Genomic DNA, 15,616 nt, shown 5'->3' with positions numbered 1-15,616 from the left:
AGCCCCCAACGACCACACTAAATGCTCTCCAGAGTTGTAATATGGTAACCAAACTTGGAAGCAGGGGTGCAAGTGATTTTGATTGATTCTCTTAATCAACTTTCTCTTTGTAAAAGATTACTACAAATTTGGTACGCCTACAATTCAAAAACGAAAAGAGTTGAGATAATAGATAATTGATCAATTTAAAAACTAAATGCTCTTCATATTTATTCCGTCCACTACGTCAAGCTTCCGTTCGTGCCCCAAGGCACAGACCCTTCTACTTTTTCATGCTACTTTGGATTGCCCAGAATCCTCCATTTGAAACGACTGTAGTCCTCTGGACTGTCATGAATGCCCCTCAATATTGCCTGAAATTGTCCTTGTGACTGTCCAGAATCCCTCTTGGAATTGCCCGAAGTCCCTTCTGATATTGTCCGGAAACAGTACTGGAAGTGTATGGAATCTTTCCTGAGAATTGTCTGGAATCATCCCAAGGCTAGTTAGGAGTCCCTCCTGAGACTTACATAAATCCACTTTTCGATTGACTGGAATCCTTCCAGAGATTGTCCGAAACCTTCTAGGGATTGTCCAGAATCCCCCTAGAACTGCCATGAACCCTCCTTGTAATTGTCCATAAGAATCCGTATTATGTGGTTACTAATGTTTGCAGTAGTCGATCGTAATCGGTATGACAGTAAAGCATCTTTAATTAAAGTCACCATGAAGTTCTCCATCGATTTTGAGGAGGCCGCTTGTAGTTTCTTTCGTAGCGTGCTATAACATATGTAACATAAGTCCTGGGAAAAAATCAAAAGCATTCCATTTGAAGTCAAACAATTTAATTTTAAAATCTTCTTCAGGGTATTTTATTCTATTTATAAACTGTTGAAAAATGCATTTAAAGTACACTCAATGGACCATTATCTTCGATTTTTCGCAGTGTGCAGCGAAATCGTTGAATCAGGGTTTGGACGGTGTCTTTGACGATTTCTTTTAAATTTTGCTTGATTCGATCAACCAATTGTTGCTCAATTTGAGCTTCTCAGCCGTTGTCGTACACCGTAGCCTTGAGTACACCCGATTGGACGAGCCTGAGGCACGTTTGATGGATTGTCCTTTTTCGGTACAAATGGTATTTTTTGCTCAGTTCCAAAATGATGCATTTTCCATTCGCAAAAGGTTCGCGACGAGGTGCACGGCAACATTTTGGTATTTTTCGAGTTGTTGCTGTGTATATTTTAGAGCACGATGACGTTTCCGATAAATTACGTTGTATTTTTTTTTAATCCGATGGATTGTCATGTTTGAAACATGAAATTTTCGTGCTAATTTGCGTGTTGATTGACCAAATTTGTTTTCAGCACTTGACATCATTTTTTGGTTGTTCTGGCACTCAATTTTGTTGGGCGACCGCATTTCTTTTTATTTTCCGGTTCTTTACCATCACGACAATCCTTCAAAACACGATAAATAGTTGATTTTGATATTGGCTTGTCTTTGAACACGCTTAGAATTTCACTTGTACTGAGCCGTCCAAAAAGGTTGGCGACTTGTGCACATAAATCCAGCTTGTACGACATTTTAAATGGAAACTTCAGTAGTTCAGTAGTGGTATACACTGAACGAAAACATCCGCAATACTTCGAATGATTATTGCATTGCTCGAGCCCTTTAAAAATATGCATTCTAATTTCGGATGATTTTCTTATGGTTGAATTCGCCGTCAGATGATGAACATCCATATGACTGTCATCCAAATACAGGATGATTTTCGTTTGAAAATTAGCTATAAAACATACGGCATTCAGAGGACAAACCTTGGGGCAAGACAGCTTTTGATCGTGAGTTAATTTTGAGTAACTCTGAATAACTCGCGTTGCTCAACATAAAATACACATAGCAACCGATACTGTCAAGCAAAGCAAAGCAACAACGGTGCGCTTGCAATGCTTTACTGGGAAGATCTTTCAGCAATGAAAGGGCAATTGCACGTGTATGAAAGGAACTACAAGCTGCCCCCTCAAAATCGATGGAAGATTTTTATGGTGACCTTACGGAACAGTCAGAGCTGTCTCGCTTTACTGCTGGATTTTGTACAATCTTTAGGAGGGTTCCAGTCAATCGCAAAGGGGATTTATGGCAGTCTCAGAAGAGATTCCGAACAAGCCTAGGGGAATTTCGGACAATCCCAGTTAGGTTTCCCAAAAATATCAAATGTAACTTCGGAAAATCCTTAGAAGGAATATGAACTATCCCAGGGAGGTTTCCGGACACAGTAACACAGTAAGACTTTCACTCAATATTGAGGGGGATTCATGACTGTCCAGGGGGGATTCCTAATAATCCAGTCAAACCAAAGGTAGATTCTGGACAATCCCAGTATGAAAAAATGGTATGTGGTGGTTCCTACATCCCTTCGACGATCGCTCATTGACAAACTTCATATAAGTTTCAGAATAGAATCAACTATGAAGTTGACCAGAATTGACCTATTTTGACCTGGGATGAATAGTTAAATAAAAGACCGCATTCAACAATGCTCCTTTTGTGCTAAATATCGATCAACACAACAACACTAGACGATGAAAATTCAACCTGTTCCTGATAAACCTTTTTCAACTAGTGTCTATTGATGTATTTTTGGAGGAGTATCAGGAAAAACAACGAACGCTTCTGGAGAGAGTTGACCCTAACTCTGACATTGCAACAAAATATGAAACCTGTTTGAACGATTTTGTGACATTGAGTATTAATTTTCATGAGATAAATTAATCTTCTGAAAATATTTGGCCAAATTCTTACTTCCTTAGTCTTGAAATCACACCATCTAGTGTTTCCTGCCCGGGCAATTTACCAGAATTATCATTTCCCGATTCTCAAAAAACTAGTTTGACTTCCCGAGAAGCAGTTTTTTGTACGAAAACCATTCCAAAACCAAACCACATATGTTATATTTAAAATGACCACACAACTTTTGGGGAAAATTGATTGAAATTTCCAGAGAAAGTTTGACGAATTTTTAGTGCGAAGTCAGGAAAGCTTTCTGGCGAAGAATCTTCCAAACGAAACCGGTAGACGCTTCTGACACAATCTGTGAGAAATTCCCGGGTGAAGTTAGAAGAGACTTCCATGCAAATTTAGGCAGCCGGATGAAACTTTCAGAATAATTCAGAAAGTTTTCCGTGGGAAGTCCGGATGAAATGGGAAATAGTTTCCACTTCTAGCGGTAGGACTTCTGATTGTAATCTGATACTGTTGGAATGAAAAGATGATGAAACTTCCGTTGAACAATGGACGAAATTTGCGGGAGAAGGTGGAAGATTCTTTCAGGGCATGTTTAAAAAAAACTTCCAGGAGATGTTGGAAGAAACTTTCGTGCAAAGTCAGACGAAACCTCCCAGAGAAATCATAAGAATCCTTCCGAAGAAGCTGATCGAAATCTTCAAGGGGAAGTTGGAAGAAACTTCCAGAAATAGTCGGAAAAATCTTCCGGGGACATTTCAAGTTTTACTACCGAAGTTCAAGTTTTACTACCGAAAATATTTCCCGATTCCCGGGAAGAGTCTTCAGCTATTTTACACCACCACATCACCAAAAACTTCAAAGACATTACACTTTAGCCATCCATCCTAGAAAGGAAAAGAGACCTAAACATCCCCTGGTCTGGACAAGAGCCATCTAACTTGGATCTTTTAATGAATGAAAACTAAATCTTGAAATCAAAACATTCTGTCAGACGGAGATTGTTTGAACGCTATTTGATGAAAAATATTAGACTACTTTGTTTGTTTTTGAGTAAATATGAGTAACTCAAATTTACTCACTGCAAATAAATTAACTCTGAGTACAAGTGTCTTACCCCTATGGACAAACATTTAAGAATAGTGTGACATGCAAGTGCTTTTAATTAGATTTATAATTTGATTATGTACAATTCCATCATGAATATAAAAAAAATTCGTGGTGGAGAAAACCTTCTCCACCACGAATTAGCCAAACATTGATTTTCATCCTTTACCTTTGTTCGTAACAGCTCTGATAGCGATGCTTATGCTTCTACCTCGTTTGTCAGCTCAGATCAGCAAATGACATTCGATAGAATTATTTACATCATCGTTTTGAATGATTTGCGTTATGGGGCTGAACCAATACCATATGCATTTTCATTTAGTATGACAGTCATTCTGCAGAGAGCATTACGCATTTCAACTGAATGCCCTATCCCTTCTCATAGCAAGTTTCATCCAGTATTCGAGAGGAAAATCATCTGATTTCAAAACAACCGTCATCCGGTTGCAGCTATCATTCGAAAAAGCGATTTTGGTCTTTTGTTTTGAATGGTCTGAGGTTTCATTCGATCAGAGGATGATGTTTGTGTACAGTGTAGATAAGCGTGACAAGTGCATTGGTTGACATATGTGTGTTTGTTCATGCCGTCAAATAAACACCTGAAAGTATTCCCAGGACTTATGTTACATATGTTACGAAAGTGAAATTGCCTTTCCATTGCCGAAATATTTTCTCGGTTAAAATTTGGTTCGAAAGGGCACCACATAAAATGTTGAAATACGTAAATTATGTTTGCTTGACAGCATCGGTTTCAACACAACAACCAGGTTGCTATGTGTAGATGATGTTGAGCAATGCAAGTTACTCATAGCGCATTTGTTTATTATCGGGGTTGAAACCAGTTCCAACCCAGTGCGAAACCGAACTTTTTGTCAGTGCGAGGTAGGTTTTAAAAACAAACGATCAAACTGACGTTTGTCAGAAAACAAGCAGACCCAACCTTGATACCCGATCCAGGTTGGAACTGAATAATAAACAAATTCGCTATCAGAGTTACTCAACATTAACTCCGATTTTATTCATGATCGAAATCTGTCTTGCCCCAAGCTCCTTCTCTTGGAATTTTTCTCGCATGAAAAGTCTCCTAAGAATTTTATCTTTATACGAGAGATTTTAGTCGGTGGCTAGTTCAATAATGTAATGCTTATTTTCGTGATTTTGACTAATGAAAACAATTTTGGCATCATATGTCACCGCAGTTTGTGATAGTGGATTTAAAAGCCTCAAATATGATCTAACAAAATATGCATGAAGAGTTTACGGAAAGTTAATAAAGTATATATATAAAGTATAAATAAATCAATTCACGCAATGATGTCAATCGTTTCGTGTCTTTATTTACATTCGTTTGCCTCTAACTTTTTCAACTAACAGAAATATCAGCAACAACCACTTTTACATTACACTAAAGTAGATAAGCGCTGAGCAATTTGCACAGTGAAGCTTCACCAAAAGTATCCCTTATTTCAAGAATTTTTAATTTTAATTTTAAATTTGATTTAAATTAACTTCACAATTCAACAGGCATTGCGACTACTTCTCCGAGTATGGCATAAAAATAAAAAGGACTTAAATGTGTTCTTTTGATTACCGGAAAATCCTGTTGTCATGACTAAGGGTTCGAAGGTAGATCTTATACCAGTAACGCACCACGAAAAGGTGATCTACCAGCGTTACTGGTTCAATCAAACTAATAGCAATTTTAATAGTAAAACTTGCTATTGATTTGATACTCTCGTCTACTCGAGTAGGTACCTTTCTACAATGTATGGATGATGCCGGTCATAGGATAGAACACACGTTCTTCTTCCTTGCTAGGATTACCCACCTTGCAATCCTGTGCTGTGTTGATGATACACTATGACATGAGTGCCAAGTCACGAATCGGAACTAATCGGAAAATGTCACCGAACGTGAGTGGCCGGAGATTTCTGGTGTCGTGTGCCAAATTGGGAATGTAATAAATGACTATTTGCATAGGGGGGAGGTAATGCTTATGTTTCAGTTACTCAAGTATTGATTTTTTATCCAGCTGAATTAATCATACTTTTTTCTATCGTTTACCACCATTTCATTACCCCTTTATTGAATCGCTCTGCTTCAACTTATCTCACAATTCGTAACAAAAGTAAGTTTAAGTGTTACAGTATTAAAACCTGCCAAAACTTTTCCCATTTTCCGAGATAGACTCACACAACTTTATCGCACGCGCTACGAACCGAAAGCACCTATTTCCGTCCTCTGTTTCCCATCCCATAAAGGGTGCAAGAAAGAAAAAAAAAACTTTCCCAAACGAGCATGCAAAACTGACTTCATAGACCCAGGTGTCCAATCTGGTGTCTGTCGCGCGTTGCCATGTTTGGAGCTTGTTGTTAATATTTTGAAATTTTAATCCGTCCAAAATGACACGCCTTTCCGTTGACAAGGACGGAGGAAAACGCGATGCGTTCTGTCTGATACGGCGGCGATATGGGTCTGTCGTGAATAGCATCATCATGGCAGTGGCATGGCGTTGATGGCGCGAACAGACGTGCCTACCACGTGTTGGGTTTCCAGCGGCTTTGTCATAAAAGTTGATGGGAAAGCTATAGCTTGATGGCGGTATCGGTGCCAATCTACAAATTTTCGCCCAAGCTTGAATAGCAATGTTCCTTTTATTTTCGATCAAGCATTCCATCAGCAGACTCGCCCGGCAGCTGAAGCGCAAACTAAATTGGTCATGTTTTTCCACAATTACTAATTCAAGTCAAGCAGAATCCATTAGAGATAACCAGCTGTGGGGTGCCGCATGTTGGTGGCAGAACAAGTTGAAGGATTAGGAATGGGAATATCTAATATTTAAATCCAGAACGATGCTCCCACCTAATGCTGCCGCATGCAGCCCAGAGAGCCCCCTGTTCTATTTTATACGTATCTCTTTGAGAGTGCGTACGGAAATTGCTTTCAACTCGGAATGAATAAAATAGTGCACTGCTGCAGCATCCTTGGCCAGCACGTTGTTCACGCTTCGTAAATCTTGAAATAGGAGGTACCTACTGTCTTGATGGTTTAATATTGAAATTTATTCCTCCGTGATGTAGCTCTTAGGAGATGCAAATTTTTCGATGCGTAACATTCTTCTTTAAGCACTAGCTGGTAGCACAAAGAGAGACCAGTAGGGTCCAGGAAACACGTTCAACGCCTCTCAGATCGTTCCGTTGGCCTCCCAACGTGGAAAATAGTTTTAAGGAAAATGCAGCCCGAAACCACATTGTTTTAACGAAATTCTTCTTCTCCTTTCTGCATTCCGGTGGCGCTTTTCCAGTGGTCAGCGGTGTCGGAGTCGACATCATGGTGCACGGGTACACTGCAGGTGTTTACATCATGTAAGTATTTGCTGCGGTTGCAGAAATTGCAACGATATTGAGAGCATGTGGGATATGTAGTCTTACGTTTTATTGCTGTTGGTTTTATTTTATGTAGATGTCGACCTGTTCTAACTTTTTTTATTTACTGGGATTTTTATTCTAGCCGGAATAGTGTGAGGTGCACTTTCCATTGATGAAGCATTAAAATGGAATGGGATTAGTACGTTTGGCATAATCGCTTCGATTTTTCCACTTCTTCGTGATTGGCCCTTCAATTTAGTATTCCTTGTGCACAAGTAGAATTCTCACGTAACTTTTCAAATAGACCCATGTAATAAATCCGTCATTTTGAGAAAATTGAAGTTGAAGTTCGACAGATAATTATGTTAACTGTTTAGAAACAATACATTTTGCAATATTTTTTTTTTTTTATATCTTTATTAAGGAGACTTTCAGCCGTTGGCTGGCTCGTCTCCGAATTTTGTAATACTATTTTTAATGTAGTTAGTGAATAATGACGTTGAAAATTTAGTAGAAACGGTAAAATCACGATTTTACTTTGAATTTCATGCTACAATATAGAGAAAAAAAAACACGTATATTATTGTGCCATCAGCGTGAAGGAATTCAAGAAAAATGTAAAAATATTTAAAATAGCATTGATTTTTCACCAGAAAAACTCCAAACTCATTCATCTGGTCATATCTCAAAAACAAATTTTCCAAATCATTTGCCCTTGGAAACACATCAAGTAGAAGAGTTTTCCAAAGTGTGGTGAAAATTTGAGCCCAAAACATTAAAAAAATAAAAAATCCCGCCCATGGTGAAAATATGCATTTTTTGACAAATTCGATACCTGCCGGTAGACAGTCTGTTTACTGTAGTTACTATAACTAAAACAAAAAACAAAATGTTTGTACACTTTTAAGAATTAACATTAAAAAACCTTCAAATTGACGTTCTAAAATAACGAATAGCTTATTTGGTTGTGGAGTAATCTCTTCTGAAAGTTGGTGTATCTGTCAAAAGATAAGCAATTATAACGGAATTTAAAGGAAATAAACCAACACACTAAAATCTCTTCATGAAAGTTGAAATTTTTAAAAATCTCGAAAACCCAGGGCTGTAGCCCAGAAGAATCTAGGCACTTTAGAGCAAAATCAAAAAAAGGCATTCGTTCAGAATACCAAAATATGCGTCTTGACCAAGTTTGGCTCAAATCGGTGACAACGACCACAACTTTTTTAAATTCTGTACCCACTTGAGCTGGAATGACCCATAGGACATTTTGACTAGTCAAGTTGTACATCGGACGATTTTTCTCAATGACATAATCAATAATTGTTAGATTGGACGTTTTGTTCTACATGATACTAAAATCCCTTTCACAGATTTCAGAGTAGAGTATCTAACTTTAGATTGGCGCCGCCTTTAGAAAATGAGCACCAATCATGTTAGGCAGTCCAAATGACCGAAGTAACAATCATGTACCCATCATTTCAAACTGTACATTGGACAATGTTTGACCTATGATTATCTTAAATAAATGAAAGTAAATTTGGATGGATGTTTTTGTAGCACATACAATGATAGAAGAGCAATCGCTTAGTTCGATTTGTTTAAATTTGTTACTTAGGACCTTTTGAAAAGTGACGCGAGAGTTGTTAATTGAGATCTTTCTATGCCCGCATCAAGAGTGAATTTTCAAATAGCTGTATCTGCTTTTGTAAACAAATAATCAAACGTCAATTTGTCGAAACTCTTAGCTCGCCTACGCAATCTACCACCACCATAATGTTGGGGAAGTTTCACCCTATCTGGTGGTGGTGTTTTAAAATTTTTGAAAAAAAAACCGTTTCGAAAATTCACTCTTGAGTCTTGATATACAGTACACAGTAGACTGATGCAAAATTTGAAATTTTCGCTCAACAGTGCTCAAACGGCTTCAAATCAGGTCCTGATTAGCCTCCCAAAATTTAAATTCATTTGGTAAGAAACTGACTTGTCACAAATCACTCGAAGTTTATATGGAAATTATTATGGGAAAACCAAACTTTTGTTCTTTGTCTTCTACTCATTTTCCATATTGCTTTTTCGAAAAGTAATATTACTATTCTTACGGGAATTTTTCTAAGCTACAACTTTGCGGAATATCGTCTTCAGCCAAATGTCAAATTAAATAGTTATTAATTGTTTAAGAGATTGATAATCTCATGGCATGATCAAGCAGCTGTTCTGTTATAAACACTGTATTCTGCAGTGAGACATAGTAGCCATGATATTTGTGCTCTATTCTTCTCACCAGAAACACCAATGTTGCCTGCTGAACAGTTGAAAGAGCCTAATCATTAGACATTAGAATCATTAATTATTTTTGTTCCGTGCATTTGATTGAAAAGTGGTTTTCTACCAATTTGTAGCTGAGAGAATTTGCTACAATCACTGCTATCATTTTTAAAAGCACAGTGATGTGGTGAATTGTTAGATAAATATAAACAAAAACATAAGTTTTCCCATAGTCATTCCCATATAAACTTGAAATTGTTTGTGCCAAGTCAGTTTCTTACTAAAGTAGTTCAAATTTTGGGAGGCTAAGTAGGACCCAACTTGGAACCGTTTAAGCACTGTGGAGCGAAAATTTCAAATTTTGCATCGGTCTAGTGCACAGTGGCTCAGAAATACTCAGAAAAACAAGTAATTTTAGTAATTTTGTGTCTTGCGCAATGTTTTTGGAATGAAAGAAGCCATCGTTTCGTACAAAAAATAAGTGTACTAAATATGTACTAAACTGTTATTAAAAATGTAGCCTTTTAATAATTCTTTTTTGAGAGTTGGTGTCTTGGACAAAGTTATTTATTAGTCGAAAACTCCTACAAAGACGTTATTGATTGTTTTAGTTCAAATGGTTAAAAATCGTTTTTTGCACTTAAATATCTTTGTTACCGTAGATAATTATAATTAAACGTAATTAAACCAACATTTGAACTTTTCACACATCTTCATTGCACAAAATCTTACCCTATAAGTTTAAGAACCAATAGAATTTTATATTGGATGTATGTAGAAGAAATTTTAGGTAAGAACTCCTTGAAACTTTTGATCTGTGAACAATATAGTGAAATTCCGGTTTTATCATTTAGAACTGATGTGATTTTTTGCATACAGTCAACTCTCCCTTACTAACGCCATATTCTCTCTAACGCAAAGGAAATCCAGGCTACTTTGACCACACTTCCCATAGAGATTTTTAAAATTTAACCCCAAAACTCGATAATCCCTTCAATATTGTTACCATCCTAAATGGTAACATTTTGTATTTTTATTTTAAGTGGGAACATAGGGCACCATGTGTTCAGCAAACTTCCAATTTAAATTGCGAACGGTAGCACCGATAACGATTGTGGGTGACGAGTGAAGTCAGCTGCAGTAATTGGAACGGAAATGTGGTAGCGAACGAGAGAGCTGAGTGGTGTGAGTGCGACTATGGGTGGATGGTGAGGAGGATACAGAGTTCGGAGGAGTCGGTGTGTAGCGTTGCCTCTAGGCAGACGTGCGGTGGAATAATGGTAGAGACGGTAGTGGACGTGAGATGCGAAGCACGAGGTTCGCGTCACTGCAGGAAGATGAAGATCGTTGGTTTCATGACAGAACGACGCCATCAGACAGCGACTATCAGATCATCGTCCGCAAGCCACCGCCATCAGGGCACCGCCATCCGGGCACCACCATCCGGACACCGCCATCTGGCCACTGCTACCAGGCCACCGCCAGCAGGCCACCGCCATAGGGGTGCTTTCCTAAGGCTGCTACCATACGGTATTGGGCTGCCGCCATCTGGTCACCAACATCCGGTTGTCACTAACTGGCCGCCACCATCTAGACAATGCCAAGCTCATCATATTGGTTCGCATAACAAATAAATGTAAGGTAAATTCTACTTTTATAGTTGGATAGGAATTCCCCACAATCCGAAAGCTTCCCCACGCAAAAACGCCCTGGGACCCGGAACCAAAAGAGGCCTTGAGTGCCCACCCCAGGAGCTGCCGTTGGCTTAAGATCATCAGCTCGGGGCTTAGGCTGGTTCCCTTCTGGGACTAAGCGGTTCCGGGGCCATAAGTGTTTCCATATCGAGATAGCTTGCGCAGAGCCCAAACCTAAAAAATATAAAATAAGATTTACAACGTAAGCGTGATTGCCTCTCGCCCCAGCAGGTGTGGGTTCAATCCCAGTCGGTGCCGCCGGAATGTTCTGAGGCATAACATCTCTGAGCACACCTTCCTTAGGCTTTACTTCCCTTCCGAAGGCTTGTTGGTCCCCCCGGTAGGTACGGTCCAGGTGTGGGAGCTGCCTCCCTGGCGTCGGTAATATTGGTGCTCTCCACGGAAAACAAGATCAACGGAAAACAAATCAAGGAAAAAAAAGTAATTTCTTAACCTATTTAGAATAAACAGCTTTCAATAGATCAGAAATTCTAGTTTAAAATTTTGCGAATTCCGGTCTTATTATGAAATATTATGGAAATTCCGTGGGGTTAGCACGATTTCTAAAAAAAATCTGACCCCAAAGCTTTTTTTATATTTTAGAAGTTAAGCAAAAAATATGTTGATCCGTTGATACATCAAAGGCAAGAAACAACATTCTGATTGATTTGAAGTTCATCTTAATCTTTCGTTAAGAGCGGTCCTCCGAAAGAACCGGAACATCCGTAAAAATAGTCAATCCACGGTTTTTTTTTTAAACATTAGGAACTGTGATATAAGATAGAATTTGGGGTCGTGGTATAAACATGGACTCAGATGGCCATGGGATCGGACGATCCGGAACATCCGTAAAAGTGGTCAATCCATGAAACTAAACATAGAGCTCCGCGGTTTTTTTTCGAAAACACTAGGAACTGTGATTTAAGAAAGAATTTTGGTTCGTGACGTACACATGGATCCGGATGGCTATGAGACCGTTCTCTGGTCACAACCCTAAATTCTATCTTATATCACACTTCCAAGAGTTTTCGAAAAATAACGCGGTTTTTCCACAGTTTCATGGATGAACCACTTTTACGGATGTTCCGGATCTTCCAAAGGATGGTTCAATAGCCATCCACATCCATGTTTATTTCACGACCAATTCAGTCGTATATCACAGTTCGAACTATTTTCGAAAAAAGCACGGAGCTGTAGAATCAGGTTCATGAATGTACCACTTTTACCGACGTTACGGATCTTCTGGACGACGGTCCCATGGTCATTCGGATCCATGTTTATGTCACGACCCCAAATTCTTTCTTATACATGTATACCTCGGTATAACGTAATTGTCACTTTTGACTTTCATCATTGTCGCAAACTCAGTGTTCACTCGGCTGTCGACAAAAGCAGGCCACTCTCGATGTGTGCTACGCGATCGTCTGTTTTCTCGGCAGCAACCATTGTGTGGTCCTCCTCATTGTTCTTCATCAGCAGTTCTTTCGGTCGATGCGTCGTCGACTTTGGAAAGCAACCGTTTCGTGATGAGTGTGTGAGTGCTGACCACGTTTTGCGTCCATTGCTGCAATGGACGCGCTCTGACCCTCGTTGGCGTACAACAATTTGCCATACAATGAAATCACTGGAAGCGGCTCCAGTTCTGATGGAGGAGGCTTTTTGGATAGCGGAAGATAAAGTGTTTATTGTGTTGTACCTTTTGACTATAGTTTTAAGATCTATTGTATAGTGACCAAGAATCCTCGGCTCTGTAAAGTTAATTCGGTTGAGCCTTATCAAATAAATTAATAAACAATAAATAATTGTCGCAAACTGCCATTCAATCTCGCAAAGTAATAACACCATTGTCTCATCTATCTGGACAATCTATTGGTAATATTGGTTTGTATGATTGAGTTGTTGTTTGTGATATATGGACGATGATAGCCAAAAAGGGCAGTTACGTTATATCGAGGTATGCAAATAGAGGTAACTCTAAGACCAGAAAGTCCCGAAATAACGTGCTCAACTTTTTGGCTCAGCTCTGGTACTCTCTTCGGTCCCAAGCTAATCGATTCAAGATATCGCATCCATCCACAACACACATGGGCCGGGACCAACGGCTTCCTTCCGAAGGAAGACGTGATCAGAGATTTTTATGCCTCAGAAAAATCCCACCGACCTCGGCTGGGATTGAACCCAGACCCATTGGGGTGAGAAAGCAGTCACGCTTACCACTACACCACCGGCGCCGGCGGCAAAAACGTCATCCACGAACATTTTGCTTGAAGCCAAAGTTGTTGGTTCGTTGGCTCGATTATCTGCCAATCTAAGACAGCTGATGTAAACATTGAGAAATTATGCTCCGTCCACATAGATGTTTGATTTGTTGCGCGGCAAAATAATCGTGATAAATGTTCAACAAGCGCGTAAATGTAGGAATTAAACATTTATTATTGAAGTTTTAAATTAGGCAAGCTTATAATGAAAAATTCTAGTTTCATTAATGATTATTCACATAAGATTTTTTAACGCATACGTGTCGTCAATGCACACATAAACATAGCATAAAAACTGTAGGCTACAGTGCTGACACCACCCATGGTCATCTAGAGACATGTTCATGTCACGACCCAAAATTCTTTCTTATATCGAAATAGATAAGTCGAAAGGAGGTTCTAGGAAGAATCTTGAAAATCTTTCGGTGTCAGTCAGATAAAACTTTCGGAGGAAAAGAATCCCATATGATGTCGGAAGTAACTTTAAAGCCCCACGCACATTAGATCCAGATCGGACACGTTGCGGCAAAGTGACAGCTAAATCTATTGTCTAACTGTCAAATTTACGTCAACGCAACGCAAACGGATCTAATGTGGGCGGCCCTTAAGAGGCAGCTAGAACAACTTCTGGGGAATGCCTGAATATGCTTCCAGGTGAAGTTGCAGGAATCTTCCGAAGGAAGTCATTAGAAACTTCCAGTAAAGTCAGAAGAAGCCGTATCAGCAATATAAGAAAACTGGAACTAGCTTCTGTGGGAAAATGGAAAAAAGATCCGGAGAAATAAGCGGATAAAATTAGGAGAAAATTCCGGGGTGGTAAGACACTTTCAGGGGAAGTCAAAAAATCTTTCAAGAATATTCGGAACAATCTTCCGGATAGCGATATGCATTTCATATAAGGTTAAGGCGGATTGAAATTAAGAGATGAACTAGCCTATGGCTAAAAATCTCTATTTTAATAAAGAAAAAAGAAAAAAAAGGCGGATTGAAACTAAATAACAATTCCACACCAAATATCAAATCGATCAGACTCGGCCTTCTCCGATTTGCATGATACTTTGCATAAATGTTTATTCTGGCCAATCATCCACATTTTTGCAAAAATTCGGCCATTTGTTATCTTGGAATTTGTTTTAAACTATTATGGCACCTTTTACAGTTTTAATTTTTACATTTAAAATTTTTTTTTATAAAAATTGAACTAGGAAATTTTGAGTTCTCAAAACTTAACCGTGTATATTTTTCCTAGAAAGATTTTAATTTTCTCCACAACTTTATCTCAAACGTCCTTCGATCAAAAGTAATATTTTTGTGCTGCAGTTTATTGAAAAATTTCAAATAACTTCACTCTAAAAAAAATCACAAGCTCCATAATGGCTGAAATGTTGCAAAAATGTGAATGATTGCCCATAACATAACGAACAATTATGCAAAATTGCATGGAAATTGGAGGTCAAGTCGAAATAAAAATGTATTTGTCATTTGGTCTAGAACTGTTCTGAACATGAAATTCAAACCAGTGCTGTAACTTCTTGACGTAGGACTAGGGCAAGTGCACCAGTTATGACCAACTAATGGTCCTTTAGTTGGCCATACGGCCTAAAATCACCGGCAAACCGACATGAATGATCATACAAATTACAAAGAAATTTCTGATCACAGCACAAAACTGACATCTGCCGCCGTGTTCGTGGAAAATATTTATCCCAGCCAAGAAAACACACGTACAAAATGTATGGCTTGTTTCGTGTCGAATCTATTTTGGACAAATTATTTTTATCTAGATAAAACATTTCTATGGTTTTCGAGGGGGGCGACACATCTAAATCTCAATTATAGATGCTCAACAAATCTCACACTAGCGAACCAATATTCGAACAAATCTTCTTTCATTTCACGCTTCTACTTGCATCGTGCATCATCTTGTTGCAGGATATTTTCAGAATCATCATCAATCTTCTTTCTATCTACTCAGCGTGCGCGCAGCTAACCACAGCAAAACACAATTTTTCCTGCATCGTAGAAAGAGTCGCCCCCCTCGATGGTTTTGACAGATGGGATCGCTGCACATTTGAATCGGCCGTTATGGATTCTCGATCTCGAAGAGTTAAGTTTAAGTTGCATGTCGGTTTGTCGGTGCTAAACTCTCAAAATTTTGAATAAATTCTAGATTTATTGCACAGGATGTTAGTTTCAG

The 15,616-nt window shown here is 38.7% G+C and overlaps 1 protein-coding gene across 3 annotated transcripts in view; it reads left to right on the top strand.

The window, feature by feature from the left end:
* The window catches only part of LOC135708469 (uncharacterized), a 120,816-nt gene that overhangs the window by 80,812 nt on the left and 24,388 nt on the right, over positions 1–15,616 (top strand). For all 3 annotated transcript variants that reach the window (XM_065230591.1, XM_065230588.1, XM_065230590.1), the window contains exon 3: positions 7,139–7,199. In XM_065230591.1, the coding sequence (XP_065086663.1) occupies positions 7,139–7,199 (61 nt within the window). The remainder of the gene's footprint in view (positions 1–7,138; positions 7,200–15,616) is intronic.

This window comes from Ochlerotatus camptorhynchus, unplaced genomic scaffold (genome assembly GCF_037179485.1).
Source record: "Ochlerotatus camptorhynchus isolate MF236.1 unplaced genomic scaffold, CSIRO-AGI_Acam_v1.1 ptg000330l, whole genome shotgun sequence".
In the NCBI taxonomy this organism is placed as follows: domain Eukaryota; kingdom Metazoa; phylum Arthropoda; class Insecta; order Diptera; family Culicidae; genus Ochlerotatus; species Ochlerotatus camptorhynchus.
This window is presented reverse-complemented; position numbering and strand designations above follow the sequence as displayed.